The following is a 19,335-nucleotide window of genomic DNA, read 5'->3' as shown; positions in this document are numbered from 1 at the left end:
TCCCATCAAACACTCCCAGGGCAGGTACAGCATCGGGTTAGATACAGAATAAAGCTCCCTCCACACTGTCCCATCAAACACTCCCAGGGCAGGTACAGGGGGTTAGATACAGAGTAAAGTTCCCTCTACACTGTCCCATCAAACACTCCCAGGGCAGCTGCAGCATGGGGTTTGAAACAGAGTAAAGCTCCCTCTACACTGTCCCTTCAAACACTCCCAGGGCAGGGACAGGGGTTTAGATACAGAGTAAAGCTCCCTTTACATTGTCCCATCAAACAATCCCAGGGCAAATACAGCACGGGTTAGATAATGATTAAAGCTCCCTCTACATGTCCCATTAAACACTCCCAGGGCAGATACAGCACGGGTGAGATAGAGTAAAGCTCCCTCAAAACTGTCCCATTAAACACTCCCTGGACCGGTACAGCACGAGGTTAGATGCAGAGTAAAGCTGCCTCTACACTGTCCCATCAAAGACTTCTTGCATAGGTACAGCATGGGGTTAGATATAGAGCAAAGCTCTCTCTACACTGTCCCATCAATCACTCCCAGGACAGGGACAGGGGGTTAGATACAGAGTAAAGCTCCCTCTGCACTGTCCCATCAAACATTCCCAAGGCAGGTACGGCACGGGTTAGATACAGAGTAAAGCTCCCTCTACACTGTCCCATCAAACACTCCCAGGGCAGGTACAGCATGGGGTTAGATACAGTGTAAAGCTCCCTCCACACTGTCCCATCAAACACTCACAGGGCAGGTACAGCATAAGGTTAGATACAGAGTAAAGCTCCCTCGATACTGTCCCATCAAACACTCACAGGGCAGGTACAGCAAGGGGTTAGATACAGAGTATAGCTGCCTCTACAATGTCCCATCAAACACTTCTAGGATAGGTACAGCATGGGGTTAGATACATAGCAAAGCTCTCTCTACACTTCCCCATCAAACACTCCCAGAGCAGGTACAGGGGGTTTGATACAGAGTAAAGCTCCCGCCACACTGTCCCATCAAACACTCCCAGGGCAGGTACAGAGGGTTAGATACAGATTAAATCTCCCTCTACACTGTCCCATCAAACACTTCCAGGGCAGGTACAGCATAAAGTTAGATACAGAGTAAAGCTCCCTCTACACTGTCCCATCAAACACACCCAGGGCAGGTACAGCACGGGGTTAGATACAGAGTAAAGCTCCCTCGATACTGTCCCATCAAACACTCCCAGGGCAGGTACTGCACGCGTTAGATACAGAGTAAAGCTACCTCTAAAGTGTCCCATCAAACACTCACAGGGCAGGTACAGCAAGGGGTTAGATACAGAGTAAAGTTGCCTCTACAATGTCCCATCAAATACATCTAGGATAGGTACAGCATCGGGTTAGATACAGAGCAAAGCTCTCTCTACACTCCCCCATCAAACACTCCCAGAGCAGGGACAGGGGGTTAGATACAGAGTAAAGCTCCCTTTAGACTGTCCCATCAAACACTCCCAGGGCAGGTACAGCACGGGGTTTGATACAGAGTAAAGCTCCCTCTACAATGTCCCATCAAACACTCCCAGGGCAGGTACAGCACGGGATTAGATGCAGAGCAAAGCTCTCTCGACACTTCCCCATCAAACACTCCCAGAGCAGGTACAGGGGGTTATATACAGAGTAAAGCTCCCTCTACACTGTGTCATCAAACACTCCCAGGGCAGCTACAGCATGGGGTTAGATACAGAGTAACGCTCCCTCTACACTGTCCCATCAAACACTCCCAGGGCAGGTACAGGGGGTTAGATACAGAGTAAAGCTCCCTTTACACTGTCCCATTAAACACTCACAGGACCGGGACAGCACGAGATTAGATGCAGAGTAAAGCTGCCTCTACACTGTCCCATCAAACACTTCTAGCATAGGTACAGCATGGGGTTAGATACAGAGCAAAGCTCTCTCTACACTGTCCCATCAAACACTCCCAGGACAGGTACAGGGGGTTAGATGCAGAGTAAAGCTCCCTCTGCACTATCCCATCAAACACTCCCAGGGCAGGTACAGCACGGGGTTTGATACAGAGTAAAGCTCCCTCCACACTGTCCCATCAAACACTCCCAGGGCAGGTACAGCATGGGGTTCGAAATAGGATAAAGCTCCCTCCATACTGTCCCATCAAACACTCACAGGGTAGGTACAGCATAGTTTTGGAGACAGAGTAAACCTCCCTCTACACTGTCCCATCAAACACTCCCAGGGCAGGGTACAGCACGTGTTTGATACAGAGTTAAGCTCCCTCTACACTGTCCCATCAAACAATCCCAGGGCAGCTAGAGGGAGTTAGATACTGAGTAAATCTCCCTTTACACTGTCCCATCAAACACTCCCAGGGCAGGTACAGCATGGGGTTAGATACAGTGTAAAGCTCCCTCCACACTGTCCCATCAAACACTCCCAGGGCAGGTACAGGGGGTTAGATACAGATTAAATCTCCCTCTACACTGTCCCATCAAACACTCCCAGGGCAGGTACAGCATAAAGTTAGATACAGAGTAAAGCTCCCTCGATACTGTCCCATCAAACACTCCCAGGGCAGGTACAGCACGGGGTTCGATACAGAGTAAAGCTCCCTCGATACTGTCCCATCAAACACTCCCAGGGCAGGTACAGCACGGGGTTAGATACAGAGTAAAGCTCCCTCGACACTGTCCCATCAAACACTCCCAGGGCAGGTACAGCACGGGGTTAGATACAGAGTAAAGCTCCCTCTACACTGTCCCATCAAACACTCCCAGGGCAGGTACAGCACGGGGTTAGATACAGAGTAAAGCTCCCTCTACACTGTCCCATCAAACACTCCCAGGGCAGGTACAGCACGGGGTTAGATACAGAGTAAAGCTCCCTCTGCACTGTCCCATCAAACATTCCCAGGGCAGGTACTGCACGCGTTAGATACAGAGTAAAGCTACCTCTAAACTGTCCCATCAAACACGCACAGGGCAGGTACAGCAAGGGGTTAGACACAGAGTAAAGCTGCCTCTACAATGTCCCATCAAACACTTCTAGGATAGGTACAGCATGGGGTTAGATACAGAGCAAAGCTCTCTCTACACTTCCCCATCAAACACTCCCAGAGCAGGTACAGGGGGTTAGATACAGAGTAAAGCTCCCTCTACACTGTCTCATCAAACACTCCCAGGGCAGCTACAGCACGGGGTTAGATACAGAGTAACGCTCCCTCTACACTGTCCCATCAAACACTCCCAGGGCAAGTACAGCACGGGGTTAGATACAGAGTAAAGCTCCCTCTACACTGTCTCATCAAACACTCCCAGGGCAGGTACAGCACGAGGTTTGATACAGACTAAAGCTCCCTCCACACTGTCCCATCAAACACTCCCAGGGCAGGTACAGGGGGTTAGATACAGAGTAAAGCTCCCTTTACACTGTCCCATTAAACACTCACAGGACCGGGACAGCACGAGATTAGATGCAGAGTAAAGCTGCCTCTACACTGTCCCATCAAACACTTCTATCATATGTACAGCATGGGGTTAGATACAGAGCAAAGCTCTCTCTACACTTCCCCATCAAACACTCCCAGAGCAGGGACAGGGGGTTAGATACAGAGTAAAGCTCCCTCTACACTGTCCCATCAAACACTCCCAGGGCAGGTACAGCACGGGGTTTGATACAGAGTAAAGCTCCCTCTACACTGTCCCATCAAACACTCCCAGGGCAGGTACAGCATTAGGTTAGATACAGAGTAAAGCTCCCTCTACACTGTCACATCAAATATTCCCAGGGCAGGTACTGCACGCGTTAGAATACAGAGTAAAGCTACCTCGAAACTGTCCCATCAAACACTCACAGGGCAGGTACAGCAAGGGGTTAGATACAGAGTAAAGCTGCCTCTACAATGTCCCATCAAACACTTCTAGGATAGGTACAGCATGGGGTTAGATACAGAGCAAAGCTCTCTCGACACTTCCCCATCAAACACTCCCAGAGCAGGTACAGGGGGTTAGATACAGAGTAAAGCTCCCTCTACACTGTCTCATCAAACACTCCCAGGGCAGGTACAGCACGGGGTTAGATACAGAGTAACGCTCCCTCTACACTGTTCAATCAAACACACCCAGGGCAGGTACAGCACGGGGTTTGATACAGAGTAAAGCTCCCTCCACACTGTCCCATCAAACACTCCCAGGACAGGTACAGGGTGTTAGATACAGAGTAAAGCTCCCTCTGCACTCTCCCTTCAAACACTCCCAGGGCAGGTACAGCATGGGGTTAGATACAATGTAAAGCTCCATCCACACTGTCCCATCAAACACTCCCAGGGCATGTACAGGGGGTTAGATACAGATTAAATCTCCCTCTACACTGTCCCATCAAACACTCCCAGGGCAGGTACAGGGTGTTAGATACAGAGTAAAGCTCCCTCTACACTGTCCCATCAAACACTCCCAGGGCAGGTACAGCACGGGTTTTGATACAGAGTAAAGCTCCCTCGACACTGTCCCATCAAACACTCCCAGGACAGGTACAGGGTGTTAGATACAGAGTAAAGCTCCCTCTACACTGTCCCTTCAAACACTCCCAGGGCAGGGACATGGGTTTAGATACAGAGTAAAGCTCCCTTTACATTGTCCCATCAAACAATCCCAGGGCAAATACAGCACGGGTTAGATACAGATTAAAGCTCCCTCTACACTGTCCCATTAAACACTCCCAGGGCAGGTACAGCATGGGTTAGATACAGAGTAAAGCTCCCTTTACACTGTCCCATTAAACACTCCCAGGCCAGCTACAGCACCGGTTAGATACAGAGTAAAGCTCCCTCTAGAATGCCCCATCAAACACTCAGGTCAGGTGCAGCATGGAGTTAGATACAGAGTCAAGCTCCCTCTACACTTTTCAATCAAACACTCCCAGGGCAGGTACAGCACGGGGTTAGATACAGAGTAAAGCTCCCTCTACACTGTCCCATCAAACACTCCCAGGGCAGGTACAGCACGGGGTTAGATACAGAGTAAAGCTCCCTCTACACTGTCCCATCAAACAATCCCAGGGCAGCTGGAGGGGGTTAGATACTGAGTAAATCTCCCTCTACACTGTCCCATCAGACACTCCCAAGGCAAGGTACAGCATGTGTTTGATACAGAGTTACGCTCCCTCTGCACTGTCCCATCAAACACTCCCAGGACAGGTAGAGCATGGGGTTAGAAACAGAGTAAAGCTCTCTCTACACTGTCCCATCAAACACTCCCAGGGCAGGGTACAGCACATGTTTGATACAGAGTAACGCTCCCTCTGCACTGTCCCATCAAACACTCCCAGGGCAGGTACAGGGGGTTAGATACAGAGTAAAGCTCCCTCTACACTGTCCCATCAAACACTCCCAGGGCAGGTACAGGGGGTTAGATACAGAGTAAAGCTCCCTCTACACTGTCCCATCAAACACTCCCAGGGCAGGTACAGGGGGTTAGATACAGAGTAAAGCTCCCTCTACACTGTCGCATCAAACACTCCCATAGCAGGTACAGGGGGTTAGATACAGAGTAAAGCTCCCTCTACACTGTCCCATCAAACACTCCCAGGGCAGGTACAGCACGAGTTAGATACAGAGTAAAACTCCCTTTCGCTGCTCAGGATCATAGGAACAGGAGTTGGCCATTGTAGCCCCTTGCGCCTATTCGACCAATCATTGAGATCGTGGCCAATCTGCACCTTGTTCCAGATTGCTCCAGCTTAGCAGGAACTGGTTTGATCAGCCTGAACCTGGGCCGTTAGTCATGTAAGTGGCAGCGATACTGGTCAACCCTCGGAGAGGGAACACAGAGCGACCTCTGCTGGCAGGGGAGAGGCCAGAACTAGCAAGTCCTGCCTCGGTCGGGGATGCGGGAGTTGGGGCTGAGGGTTGGGGCAAGAGGTGGGGGAGGGTGGGCGAGAATTGGGTGGTGTGGCAACTGAGACAGTGAGAAAGGTCTGGGCCATTTTGTGTAAAGGAGGTGAGACGTGACCTGATTCAGTGAGCAGCTGTCGAGAGCTTTAGTAAACCAGAAAGCGGAGGATTTTGACAATATGTGGAGTGATTTAGTGATGCACTGAGGTCGCGTAGCTGGGAGAGTTTGGAGAAGGAGGCAAGGCAGAAAGTTCCACTGAAATCTGAGAATCGGAATGTGGAGTCAGGTGAGCAGGAAACCCAGAACCAAGAGTAGAATCACAGGAGGAGGCCATCGAGCCTGTGCCGGCTCTGTGACAGAGCCATCCAATTAGACCCGCTCACCCCTGCTCTTTCCCCACAGCCCGGCACATAGAAACATAGAAAATAGGTGCAGGAGTAGGCCATTCGGCCCTTCGAGCCTGCACCACCATTCAATAAGATCATGGCTGATGATTCCCTCAGTACCCCTTTCCTGCTTTCTCTCCATACCCCTTGATCCCTTTAACCGTAAGGGCCATATCTAACTCCCTCTTGAATATATCCAATGAACTGGCATCAACAACTCTCTGTGGCAGGGAATTCCACAGGTTAACAACTCTCTGAGTGAAGAAGTTTCTCCTCATCTCGGTCCTAAATAGCTTACCCCTTATCCTCAGACTTTGTCCCCTGGTTCTGGATTTCCCCAACATCGGGAACATTCTTCCCACATCAAACCTGTCCAGTCCCATCAGTATTTTATATGTTTCTATGGGATTCCCTCTTATCCTTTTAAACTCCAGTGAATACAAGCCCAATCGATCCAGTCTCTCCTCATACATCAGTCCTGCCATCCCGGGAATCAGTCTGGTGAACCTTCATTGCACTCCCTCAATAGCAAGAATGTCCTTCCTCAGATTGTGAGACCAAAACTGAACACAATATTCCAGGTGAGGCCTCACCAAGGCTCTGTACAACTGTAGCAACACCTCCCTGCCCCTGTACTCAAATCCCCTTGCTATGAAGGCCAACATGCCATTTGCCTTCTTCACCACCTGCTGTACCTGCATGCCAACTTTCAATGACTGATGTACCATGACACCCAGGTCTCGTTGCACCTCCCTTTTTCCTAATCTGTCACCATTCAGATAACATTCTGCCGTCATGTTTTTGCCATCAATGTGGATAACCTCACATTTATCCACATTATACTGCATCTGCCATGCATTTGCCCACTCACCTAACCTGTCCAAGTCACCCTGCAGACTTTTAGAGTCCCCCTCACAGCTCACACTGCCACCCAGTTTAGTGTCATCCGCACACTTGGAGATATTACACTCAATTCGCTCATCCAAATCATTAATGTATATTGTAAATAGCTGGGGTCTCAGCACTGAGCCCTGCGGCACTCCACTAGTCACTGCCTGCCATTCTGAAAACGACCCGTTTATCCCGACTCTCTGCTTCCTGTCTGCCAACCAGTTCTCTATCCACGCCAGTATATTACCCCCAATACCATGAGAAGACTGGGTCTTTACTCGTTGGAGTTCTGAAGGATGAGGAGTGATCTTATAGAAACATTTAAAATAATGAAAGAGATAGACAAGATAGAGGCAGAGAGGTTGTTTCCACTGGTCGGGGAGACTAGAACTAGGGGGCACAGCCTCAAAATACGGGGGAGACAATTTAAAACCGAGTTGAGAAGGAATTTCTTCTCCCAGAGGGTTGTGAATCTGTGGAATTCTCTTCCTCACCCTCAATCTGTATTACAAATTCAACCATACTGTGATCACTCATTCCGAGAGGATCTTTTACCAGGAGATCGTTTATTATTCCTGTCTCATTACACAGGACCAGATCTAAGATAGCTTGCTCCCTTGTCGGTTCTGTAACATACTGTTCTAAGAAACAATCCCGTATGCATTCTATGAATTCCTCCTCAAGGCTACCCCGTGCGATTTGATTTGACCAATCGATATGTAGGTTAAAATCCCCCATGATTACTGCCGTTCCTTTTTCACATGCCTCCATTATTCCCTTGATTATTGTCCGCCCCACCGTGAAGTTATTATTTGGGGGCCTATAAACTACTCCCACCAGTGACTTTTTCCCCTTACTATCTCTAATCTCCACCCACAGTGATTCAACATTTTGTTCATTAGAGCCAATATCATCTCTCACAACTGCCCTAATATCATCCTTTATTAACAGAGCTACCCCACCTCCTTTCTCTTCTTGTCTATCTTTCCGAATCGTCAGATACCCCTGTCTGTTTAATTCCCAGTCTTGGCCACCCTGCAACCATGTTTCTGTAATGGCCACCAAATCATACCCATTTGTAATGATTTGTGCCGTCAACTCATTTACTTTATTTCGAATGCTGCGTGCGTTTAGGTAGAGTGTTTTAATACTAGTTTTTAAACCATGATTTTTAGTTTTGACCCCTCCTGCAGCCCCTTTATATTCATACATATTGTCCCTTCCTATCACCTTGTGATTTACACTTACCCCAGTGCTACTCTGCTCTGTTGCCTCCTGCCTTTTGCATTCTTTCTTGGGGTCCTGTTCATCTGAGCTCTCACCCACTCTAATTAGCTCAGAGCCCTCTCCTGGGTTCTGAATACTCCTCACATTGAGGCACCGAGCTTTCAGGCTTGCCTCTTTATTACACTTTGACCCTGTACAGTGGCCCTTTTTGTTTTTTGCCTTGGGTTTCTCTGCCCTCCACTTTTCCTCATTTCCTTTCTGTCTTTTGCTTCTGTCTCCATTTTGTTTCCTTTTGTCTCCCTGCATTGGTTCCCATCCCCCTGCCATATTAGTTTAACTCCTCCCCAACAGCACTAGCAAACACTCCCCCTCGGACATTGGTTCTGGTCCTGCCCAGGTGCAGACCGTCCGATTTGTACTGGTCCCACCTCCCCCAGAACCGATTCCAATGTCCCAGGAATTTGAATCCCTCCCTGCTGCACCACTGCTCAAGCCACGTATTCATCTGCGCTATCCTGCTATTCCTACTCTGACTAGCACGTGGCACTGGTAGCAATCCCGAGATTACTACTTTTGAGGTCCTAATTTTCAATTTAGTTCCTTGCTCCTTAAATTCGTCTCGTAGGACCTCATCCCTTTTTTTACCTATATCGTTGGTACCAATGTGTACCACGACAACTGGCTGTTCTCCCTCCCTTTACATCCTCAAAAAATTCTAGAAGATTTGTCAAGCATGATTTCCCATTCATAAATCCATGCTGACTTGGACCGATCCTGTCACTTTCCAAATGCGCTGCTGTTTCATCTTTAGTAATTGATTCCAACATTTTCCGCCACTACATATTCCCCTTTAAATATTTACCTAATTCCCGGTTTGAAAGTCACCATTGAACCTGCTCCCACTGCCCTTTCAGGCAGCGCGTTCCCGATCACAACAACTCGCTGCGTCTATAAAACTCTCCCCTCTGGTTCTTTAGCCAATCACCTTCAATCTGTGTTCCCTGGTTACCGACTCTCCTGCCACAGGAAGGTTTCTCCTTGTTTACTCTGTCAAAACCCTTCATCATTTTAAACAGCTCTATCGAATCTCTGATTCCCTTTCTCAGCTCTCAGGAGAATGACCTCAGCTTCTCCAGTCTCTCCACAACTGAAGTCCCTCATCCCTGATACCATTCTGGTCAATCCTCTCTGCACCTCTCCCAGGGGTGTGCCCAGAATTGGACATGACTCCAATGCTATAGCAATCTATTCCTCTGGTCAGAAAACCCAGGATCTCATGAGCTTTTTCAACAGCCTTCTCAACTTATCCTGGCACTTTTAGAGATTTGTGTCCATATCCCACAAGGTCTCTCTGTTCCTATCATTGAGCAATTTTCACCCTACTTCCCTCCGTAGCCGAGGATGCATCTCGTTGGGCTGGGCGACATTTCTACTTGAATGCGGCCAATTGTTTAAGTATCTATTTTCATTGCTACAGTGGAGCGTCCTCTTTAGTGAAAATCCTTTCGTACCTCAGCCATGCCCTCTGCCTCCACACAATCTCCTTTTGGGTCTCTAATTACTACCACCCTTCCCTTGACCACCATTTTATTGTTTATATGTTATGAGACTCCTGAGTTCCCTTTACGTTACCCGCTAATCACTGCTCATACTCTCTCCTTAACCCCACTGTCACCTCTCCGCTGTATAATCCAGTCCACTTGAGCCCAATCCCATTTCAAATCACCAGCTGAATATTTTCATATTTGGTTGTTCCTTGTCCTTTACCATGACTGCTCTAAACCCAATGATATTGTGAGCCGTGCCTGTCCTTGAGCAGGTGGAGCTGGTGGGCGTTCTCCTTGAACCGCTGCAGTCCGTGTGGTGAAGGTGCTCCCACAGTGCTGTTAGGGAGGGAGTTCCAGGATTGTGACCCAGTGACGATGAAGGAACGGCCGATATATTTCCAAGTCGGGATGGTGTGTAACGTGGGGAACATGGAGGTGATGGTGTTCCCATGCGCCTGCTGCCCTTGTCCTTCTAGGTGGTAGAGGCCTGGATTTAGGCAGTTCTATTGAATAAGCCTTGGCAAGTTGCTGCAGTGTATCTTGTAGATGGTACACACTGCAGCCACGGTGCATCTTGTAGATGGTACACACTGCAGCCACGGTGCATCTTGTAGATGGTACACACTGCAGCCACGGTGCATCTTGTAGATGGTACACACTGCAGCCACGGTGTATCTTGTAGATGGTACACACTGCAGCCACGGTGCATCTTGTAGATGGTACACACTGCGGCCACGGTGCATCTTGTAGATGGTACACACTGCAGCCACGGTGCATCTTGTCGATGGTACACACTGCAGCCACGGTGCATCTTGTCAATGGTACACACTGCAGCCACGGTGCATCTTGTAGATGGTACACACTGCGGCCATGGTGCATCTTGTAGATGGTACACACTGCAGCCACGGTGCATCTTGTCAATGGTACACACTGCAGCCACGGTGCATCTTGTAGATGGTACACACTGCAGCCACGGTGCATCTTGTAGATGGTACACACTGCAGCCACGGTGCATCTTGTAGATGGTACACACTGCAGCCACGGTGCATCTTGTAGATGGTACACACTGCAGCCACGGTGTATCTTGTAGATGGTACACACTGCAGCCACGGTGCATCTTGTCGATGGTACACACTGCGGCCATGGTGCATCTTGTAGATGGTACACACTGCAGCCACGGTGCATCTTGTCGATGGTACACACTGCAGCCACGGTGCATCTTGTCAATGGTACACACTGCAGCCACGGTGCATCTCGTAGATGGTACACACTGCAGCCACGGTGCGCCATTGCTGAGGGGGTGATTATTGAGCCCAGTGGCAGTCCGATCAAGCAAACTGATCTGTCTGGGCGATGTCGAGCTTAAGTGTTGTTGTGACTGCACCATCTCCAGGTAAGCGTTGACTCGAGTCCTGGTAAATGGTGGAGGAGATGTGAAGGCTCAGGAGGAAAGGGTGACGGTGGAGATATGGAGGGAGAGAGAGAAGTGACTGTTGGGAACGGGGAGATGGCTGAACTTTCTCAGGGGGCTACCATAGTAACGGGTGTTAGAGGATCAAGGGTTGCTAGGTTGACCTCTGGGTAAGTGGGGATATTGAGGTCATGAGTTGGTTTATATCCTTGTCTCAATATTGACCCCAGTGAGGAAAGTCTAAACCTGCTTTTTCATCGTATTCTTGTCTTTTACAGGCATTGAAGGCCCCCCTGGACCACAAGGTAGGACATGGCAACTGTGGCCTTGATTCATTGTTTGACCTCTTCCCCCCCCCCCCCCCCCCCACCACCCAGACTCCTCCATCTCCATCCCTGGATATGGTCTGTCTCACCAGGGCTGACATAACGGCCAATTACCGCCCCATCAGTCTACTCTCAATCATCAGCAAAGTGATGGAAGGTGCCGTCGACAGTGTTATCAAGTGACACTTTACTCACCAATAACCTGCTCACTGATGCCCAGTTTGGGTTCCAGACTGTTGTACAGCTGCCTTGCTCTTTTCGCGTTGTTGCTTTAAACGTGGAATTACACACACACTCAGTTATAGTAATGATTGGGTCTTTTATTCAGACATCCATACTGTACAAACCCAGTGTGAGAGTTACTGAGACACTTCACAAGGCAGCTCTCTGCTTGTTCCGATTCCCATGGCTGCTTGTGACACACACACCTTCCGAGTTTCCAGTGTCTAATGTGTGTCTAACAAAAACCAGTTCCATCTCTTATCCCAAAAAGCCTTTCAACTCTTGTTTCCTTGCATAGTACATACAATTAACATGCAGACGATGTGGACTCAAATGGCATTGTCCTGAAATCACGACGAACTGTTTTCTGAATGACTAATACACAAACCAGATCGTTTCCTCGCAAAGTAACAAAGGTACATCAGCACAGGCGCTCCCTCTATCCAGGATAACTTGCTTCCACGCCAAGGGATGAGTTCCCAGGTGTTTCAATGAAGGGCCTAATATTCCGGATCCCGAACTACATCCTGAAGGGTGGAAGATGCCTGTGCGTGGATTGTTTTAACGTGGGGTGACCGTTGCACACCAGCCACCACACGGGCTTGACAGAGCGAGGTCTTGGTCCAGGGGCAAGGGTTAACCAGGACGACTGGAGACCTGCTCTGCTGCACAGACTGAGCACACACATATCGCACAGTGTGGGCTTGTCCGTGCTGCCCCTGGGCCCTCGCCTCTCCTGGGCCCCAGACTCACGCCTCTCCTGGGCCCAGACTCACGCCTCTCCTGGGCCCCAGACTCACGCCTCTCCTGGGCCCCGATCACTTCCTTCCACAAACTCTTGCTGCTCCTTCGCCCCTCCTGCTGTACCTGCCCGCACTGCAATCAGTGACCTGGCTTCCCAGCCCTTGCCCTCCTGCAGCAGCAAGCGCTGCTCCCTGCCGTGGTATACCGCCCCACACTGCTCCCTGCCGTGGTATACCGCCCCACACTGCTCCCTGCAGGGGTATACCGCCCCACACTGCTCCCTGCCGTGGTATACCGCCCCACACTGCTCCCTGCAGGGGTATACCGCCCCACACTGCTCCCTGCCGTGGTATACCACCCCACACTGCTCCCTGCAGGGGTATACCGCCCCACACTGCTCCCTGCCGTGGTATACCGCCCCACACTGCTCCCTGCAGTGGTATACCGCCCCACACTGCTCCCTGCAGTGGTATACCGCCCCACACTGCTCCCTGCAGGGGTATACCGCCCCACACTGCTCCCTGCAGTGGTATACCACCCCACACTGCTCCCTGCAGGGGTATACCGCCCCACACTGCTCCCTGCAGTGGTATACCGCCCCACACTGCTCCCTGCAGGGGTATACCGCCCCACACTGCTCCCTGCAGTGGTATACCGTCCCACACTGCTCCCTGCAGTGGTATATCGCCATACGCTGCTCCCTGCAGTGGTATACCACCGTACACTGCTCCCTGCCGTGGTATACCGCCCCACACTGCTCCCTGCAGTGGTATACCACCCCACACTGCTCCCTGCAGGGGTATACCGCCCCACACTGCTCCCTGCAGTGGTATACCACCCCACACTGCTCTCTGCAGCGGTATACCGCCCCACACTGCTCCCTGCCGTGGTATACCGCCCCACACTGCTCTCTGCAGTGGTATACCGCCCCACACTGCTCCCTGCAGTGGTATACCGCCCCACACTGCTCTCTGCAGTGGTATACCGCCCCACACTGCTCCCTGCAGGGGTATACCGCCCCACACTGCTCCCTGCAGGGGTATACCGCCCCACACTGCTCTCTGCAGTGGTATACCGCCCCACACTGCTCCCTGCAGTGGTATACCGCCCCACACTGCTCTCTGCAGTGGTATACCGCCCCACACTGCTCCCTGCAGTGGTATACCGCCCCACACTGCTCCCTGCAGTGGTATACCGCCCCACACTGCTCCCTGCAGTGGTATATCGCCCCACACTGCTCCCTGCAGTGGTATATCGCCATACGCTGCTCCCTGCAGTGGTATACCACCGTACACTGCTCCCTGCCGTGGTATACCGCCCCACACTGCTCTCTGCAGTGGTATACCGCCCCACACTGCTCCCTGCAGTGGTATACCGCCCCACACTGCTCCCTGCAGTGGTATACCGCCCCACACTGCTCCCTGCAGTGGTATACCGCCCCACACTGCTCTCTGCAGGGGTATACCGCCCCACACTGCTTCCTCCAATGGCCCCGGCCTGCTGGTGGTCTTACAGGTCAGGACCGCATGGATTTCCGGGCAGGGCCGTCACACACTGCTCCCTCTGATGGCCCCAGCCTCAAATACTTAACATACAGATAAATGACCAGCTACTTATTATCCTGGTCAAGTCTCACTGCCATAAACCAACTCCCACCATGAAGTACTGTAAACACACAGCTGATCAGATAGACACATTTGAATGCCTACATGACTCCATATCGTCTAGCGACCTGATTCGATCCAAACATCCTCTGTTTTAATCCAAACTTTAATCTTCAACTTTTAACCCTTTCGATATCTCCAGACTGCGCCGAGCAAAGCCTTTCAGAAATGCGGCCCGTACTCCCACAAGACCTCATTACAGCCTCGGTCCAAATATTGACAACAGAGCTGAATTCCAGGTGAGGTGAGAGTGACTGCCCTCGACATCAAGGCAGCACTTGACCGAGTGTGGCATCACAGTGCCCGAGTAAAACTGGTCAATGGGAGTCAGGGGGAAAACTCTCCACTGGCTGGAGTCAGACCCAGCACAAAGGAAGATGGTTGTGGTGGTTGGAGGTCAATCATCACAGTCCCAGGACATCGCTGCAGGAGCTCCTCAGGGCAGTGTCCTAGGCCCAAACATCTTCAGCTGCTTCATCAATGAACATAAGAACATCAGAAATAGGATCAGGAGTCGGCCATACGGCCCCTCGAGCCTGCTCCACCATTTAATACGACCATGGCTGATCTGATCATGGACTCAGCTCCACTTCCCTGCCCGCCCCCTTATCAGTTAAGAAACTGTCTATTTCTGCCTTAAATTTATTAATTGTCCCAGCTTCCACAGCTCTCTGAGGCAGCGAGTTCCACAGATTTACAACCCTCTGAGAGAAGAAATTCCTCCTCATCTCAGTTTTAAAGGGCGGCCCCTTATTCTAAGACCATGCCCCCTAGTTCTAGTCTCCCCCATCAGTGGAAACATCCTCTCTGCATCTACCTTGTCAAGCCCCCTCATAATCTGATACGTTTCGATAAGATCACCTCTCATTCTTCTGAATTCCAATGAGTAGAGGCCCAACCTCCTCAACCTTTCCTCATAAGTCAACCCCCTCATCTCCGGAATCAACCGAGTGAACCTTCTCTGAACTGCCTCCAAAGCAAGTATATCCTTTCGTAAATATGGAAACCAAAACTGCACGCAGTACTCCAGGTGTTGCCTCACCAATACCCTGTATAACTGTAGCAAGACTTCCCTGCTTTTATACTCTATCCCCCTTGCAATAAAGGCCAAGATACCATTGGCCTTCCTGATCATTTGCTGTACCTGGATACTAACCTTTTGTGTTTCATGCACAAGTAACCCCCAGGTCCCGCTGTACTGCAGCACTTTGCAATTTTTCTCTATTTAAACAATAACTTGCTCTTTGATTTTTTTCTGCCAAAGTGCTCACACTTTCCAACATTATACTCCATCTGCCAAATTTTTACCCACTCACTTAGCCTGTCTATGTCCCTTTGCAGATTTTTTGTGTCCTCCTCACACATTGCTTTTCCTCCCAACTTTGTATTGTCAGCAAACTTGGTTACGTTACACTCAGTCCCTTCTTCCAAGTCATGAAAAAGATTGTAAATAGTTGGGGTCCCAGCACTGATCCCTGTGGCACCCCACTAGTTACTGATTGCCAACCAGAGAATGAACCATTTATTCCGACTCTCTGTTTTCTGTTAGTTAGCCAATCCTCTATCCATGCTAATATATTACTCCCAACCCCGTGAACTTTTATGACCTTCCCTCCATAATAAGGTCAGAAGTGGGGATGTTCGCTGATGACTGCACAGTGTTCAGTTCCATTCACAACTCCTCAGATAATGGAGCAGTCCGTGCCCACATACAACAAGACCTGGACAACATTCAGGCTTGGGCTGATAATGGCAGGTGACCCTGGCAATGAGCAATGTGGTCTCATCCTTAGAATCATAGAATAAAATAGCACAGGAGGAGGCCATTCGGCCTGGTGTGTCCACACAGGCTCTTTTGAAGCGTGATCCAGTCAGTCCCCTTCCCGACTCTTTTCCCATAACCCTGCAAGTTTTTCTCTGTTTTGAATCTGCCTCCACCACCCTGTCGGCCAGCGCTTTGCAAATCCTAACCACTCGCTGCATAAAAAGGTTTTCCCTCGTGTCATCTCTGGTTCTTCTGTCAATCGCCTTAAATCTGTGTCCTCTGATTCTCAACCCTTCTACCAATGGGAACAGTTTCTCTCTCTCTACTCTGTCCAGACCCCTCATGGTTTTGAACACCTTGATCAAATCTCCTCTCGTTTTGAACACCTTGATCAAATCTCCTCTCAACCTTCTCTGCTCCAAGGAGAACAACCCCAGCTTCTCCAGTCTATCCACGTCCCTCAGTCCTGGAACCATTCTCGTAAATCTCCTCTGCATCCTCTCCAAAGCTCCACGTCCTTCCGACACAGTGTGGTGCCTAGAATTGGACAGTGTTTTATACAGGTTCAGCATAACTCCCTGGCTTATGTACTCTAGGCCCGGGATCCCACCTGCTTTAATAACTGCTTTCTTAACCTGCCCTGCCACCAGGTCTCTCTGTTCTTGCACCCACTTTAAAATTATACCATTTAGTTTATATTGTCTCTCCTCGATCTTCCCACCAAAAGGTATGGGGATTGAATAGGAGAGGTCCCGGGCAGTGCACAGTGCAAGGTCCCAGGGCCTTTTGTTGAATGGAAATAAAGTGGTAAATGTGGAAACAGGCAGGGTGATGTTTGCAAATTGCCCATCGTGCTTTTTCTGTCCTTTCATTGTGTTTCTAGGACCTGCTGGACCCATGGGACTAAAGGGAGAAGGTGGTGAGTGAACTGCGTACTCTCGGTCACTCTCGCCGTCCTACAGAACATCAGCCTCCGCGCTCTGAAACACGAGTGTCACTCTGATTCTCTCCCCCCCCTCTCTCCCCCCTTGGCTCAATGTCGTCCCCCTCCCCTCACCCCCCCCTCACCCTCACCCCTCCCCTCCCCCCTCACTCTCCCTCCCCCCTCACCCCACCTGCCATCCTCACCACTCCCTCACCCTCACCCCTCCCTCCCCTCCCCCCTCACTCCCCCTCCCCCCTCACCCCACCTGCCATCCTCACCCCTCCCTCACCCTCACCCCCCTCACCCCTCCCCCCTCACTCCCCCTCCCCCCTCACCCCACCTGCCATCCTCACCCCCCCACTTGTCATCCTCACCCCCCCTCCCCCCCCTCACCCTCAACCCCCCTCACCCTCAACCCCCCTCACCCCTCCCTCACCCCCCCTCATCCCTCCCCATCCCCCCTCACCCCACCTGCCATCCTCACCCCCCCTCACCCCCCCTCATCTCTCCCCCCTCACCCCACCTGCCATCCTCACCCCCCCTCCCCCCTCACCCCCCCCACCCGTCATCCTCACCCCCCCTCCCCCTCCCTCACCCCCCCTCATCCCTCCCCTCCTCCCTCACTCCCCCTCCCCCCTCACCCCACCTGCCAACCTCACCCCCCCCACCCCTCCCTCATCCCTCCCCTCCCCCTCCCCCCTCTCACCCCACCTGCCATCCTCACCCCCCTCACTCCCCCCTCACCCTCACCCCTCCCTCGCCCCCCCTCATCCCTCCCCTCCCCCCTCATCCCCCCTGCCATCCTCACCACCCTCACCTCACCCCTCCCCATCCCTCCCCTCCCCCCTCACTCCCCCCTCACCCCACCTGCCATCCTCACCCCCCCTCCCCTCCCCTCACTCTCACCCCCCCCTCACCCCCCCCATCCCTCCCCTCCCCCCTCACTCCCCCTCACCCCACCTGTCATCCTCACCCCTCCTCACCCATCATCCTCACCCCCCCCTCACCCCCATCCCCCCTCACCCTCACCCCCCCAGTCATCCTCACCCCCCCTCCCCCGTCATCCTCACCCCCCTCCCCCGTCATCCTCACCCCCCCTCCCCCCCCCCCCCCCATCACCCCTCCCTCACCCCCCCTCATCCCTCCCCTCCCCCCTCACTCCCCCTCCCCCCTCACCCCACCTGCCATCCTCACCCCCCTCGGCTCAATGTCGTCCCCCTCCCCTCACCCCCCTCCCCTCCCTCTCACCTCACCCCCCCTCCCCTCAAATCCCCTCTAAACCTTCCGCCAATCACCTTAAAACTATGCCCCCTCATTATAGACCCCTCCACCAATGGAAATAGACCCTTACTATCCACTATGTCCAGGCCCCTCAATATTTTGTACACCTCGATGAGGTCTCCTCTCAACCTCCTCTGTTCCAATGAGAACAAACCCAGCCTATCCAATCTGTCCTCATAACTAAGATTCTCCATTCCAAGCAGCATCCTAGTAAATCTCCTCTGCACCCTCTCTAGTGTAATCACGCCCTTCCTATAATACGGCGACCAGAACTGCACACAGTACTCCAGCTGTGTCCTAACCAAAGTATTATACAATTTAAGCATAACCTCCCTGCTCTTATATTCTATGCCTCGGCCAATAAAAGGCAAGCATTCCGTATGCCTTCTTAACCACCTTATCCACCTGGCCTGCTACTTTCAGGGATCTGTGGACATGCACTCCAAGGTCCCCTCTGTTCCTCCACACCTCTCCGAATTCTCCCATTTAATGTGTAATCCCTTGCCTTGTTGCCCCTCCCCAAATACATTACCTCACACTTCTCCAGATTGAATTCCATTTGCCCCTGTTCTGCCCACCTGACCAGTTCATCGATATCTTCCTGCAGTCCGCAGCTTTCTTCTTCATTATCAACCACGCAGCCGATTTTTGTATCATCTGTAAATTTCTTTATCATGCCCCCTACATTTAAACCTAAATTATGAATATATAACACAGAAAGCAAGGGACCCAGTACTGAGCCCTGCGGAACCCCACTGGAAACATACTTCCAGTCACAAAAACATCCATCAACCATTGCCCTTTGCTTCCTGCCTCTGAGACAATTTTGGATCCAACTTGTCATTTTGCCCTGGATCCCATGGGCTTTTACTTTTGTGGTCAGTCTGCCATGTGGGACCTTATCAAAAGCTTTGCTAAAATCCATATACACTGCATCATACGCACTGCCCTCATCGACCCTCCTGGTTACCTCCTCGAAAAATTCAATCAAGTTAGTCAGACACGACCTTCCCTTAACAAATCCATGCTGACTGTCCTTGATTAATCCTTGTCTTTCTAAATGAA

The 19,335-nt window shown here is 51.2% G+C and overlaps 1 protein-coding gene across 2 annotated transcripts in view; it reads left to right on the top strand.

Moving 5' to 3' along the window:
* Positions 1-19,335, top strand: part of LOC139244109 (EMILIN-1-A-like) — a 106,888-nt gene that overhangs the window by 73,844 nt on the left and 13,709 nt on the right. For both annotated transcript variants that reach the window (XM_070870981.1, XM_070870979.1), the window contains exons 5-6: positions 11,622-11,648; positions 16,948-16,983. In XM_070870981.1, coding sequence (XP_070727082.1) covers positions 11,622-11,648; positions 16,948-16,983 — 63 coding nt within the window. The remainder of the gene's footprint in view (positions 1-11,621; positions 11,649-16,947; positions 16,984-19,335) is intronic.

This window comes from Pristiophorus japonicus, unplaced genomic scaffold, assembly GCF_044704955.1.
Source record: "Pristiophorus japonicus isolate sPriJap1 unplaced genomic scaffold, sPriJap1.hap1 HAP1_SCAFFOLD_204, whole genome shotgun sequence".
NCBI classification, from domain to species: Eukaryota; Metazoa; Chordata; class Chondrichthyes; family Pristiophoridae; genus Pristiophorus; species Pristiophorus japonicus.
Note: the sequence above shows the minus strand (reverse complement) of the source record. Positions and strands in the feature narration are given on the sequence as shown.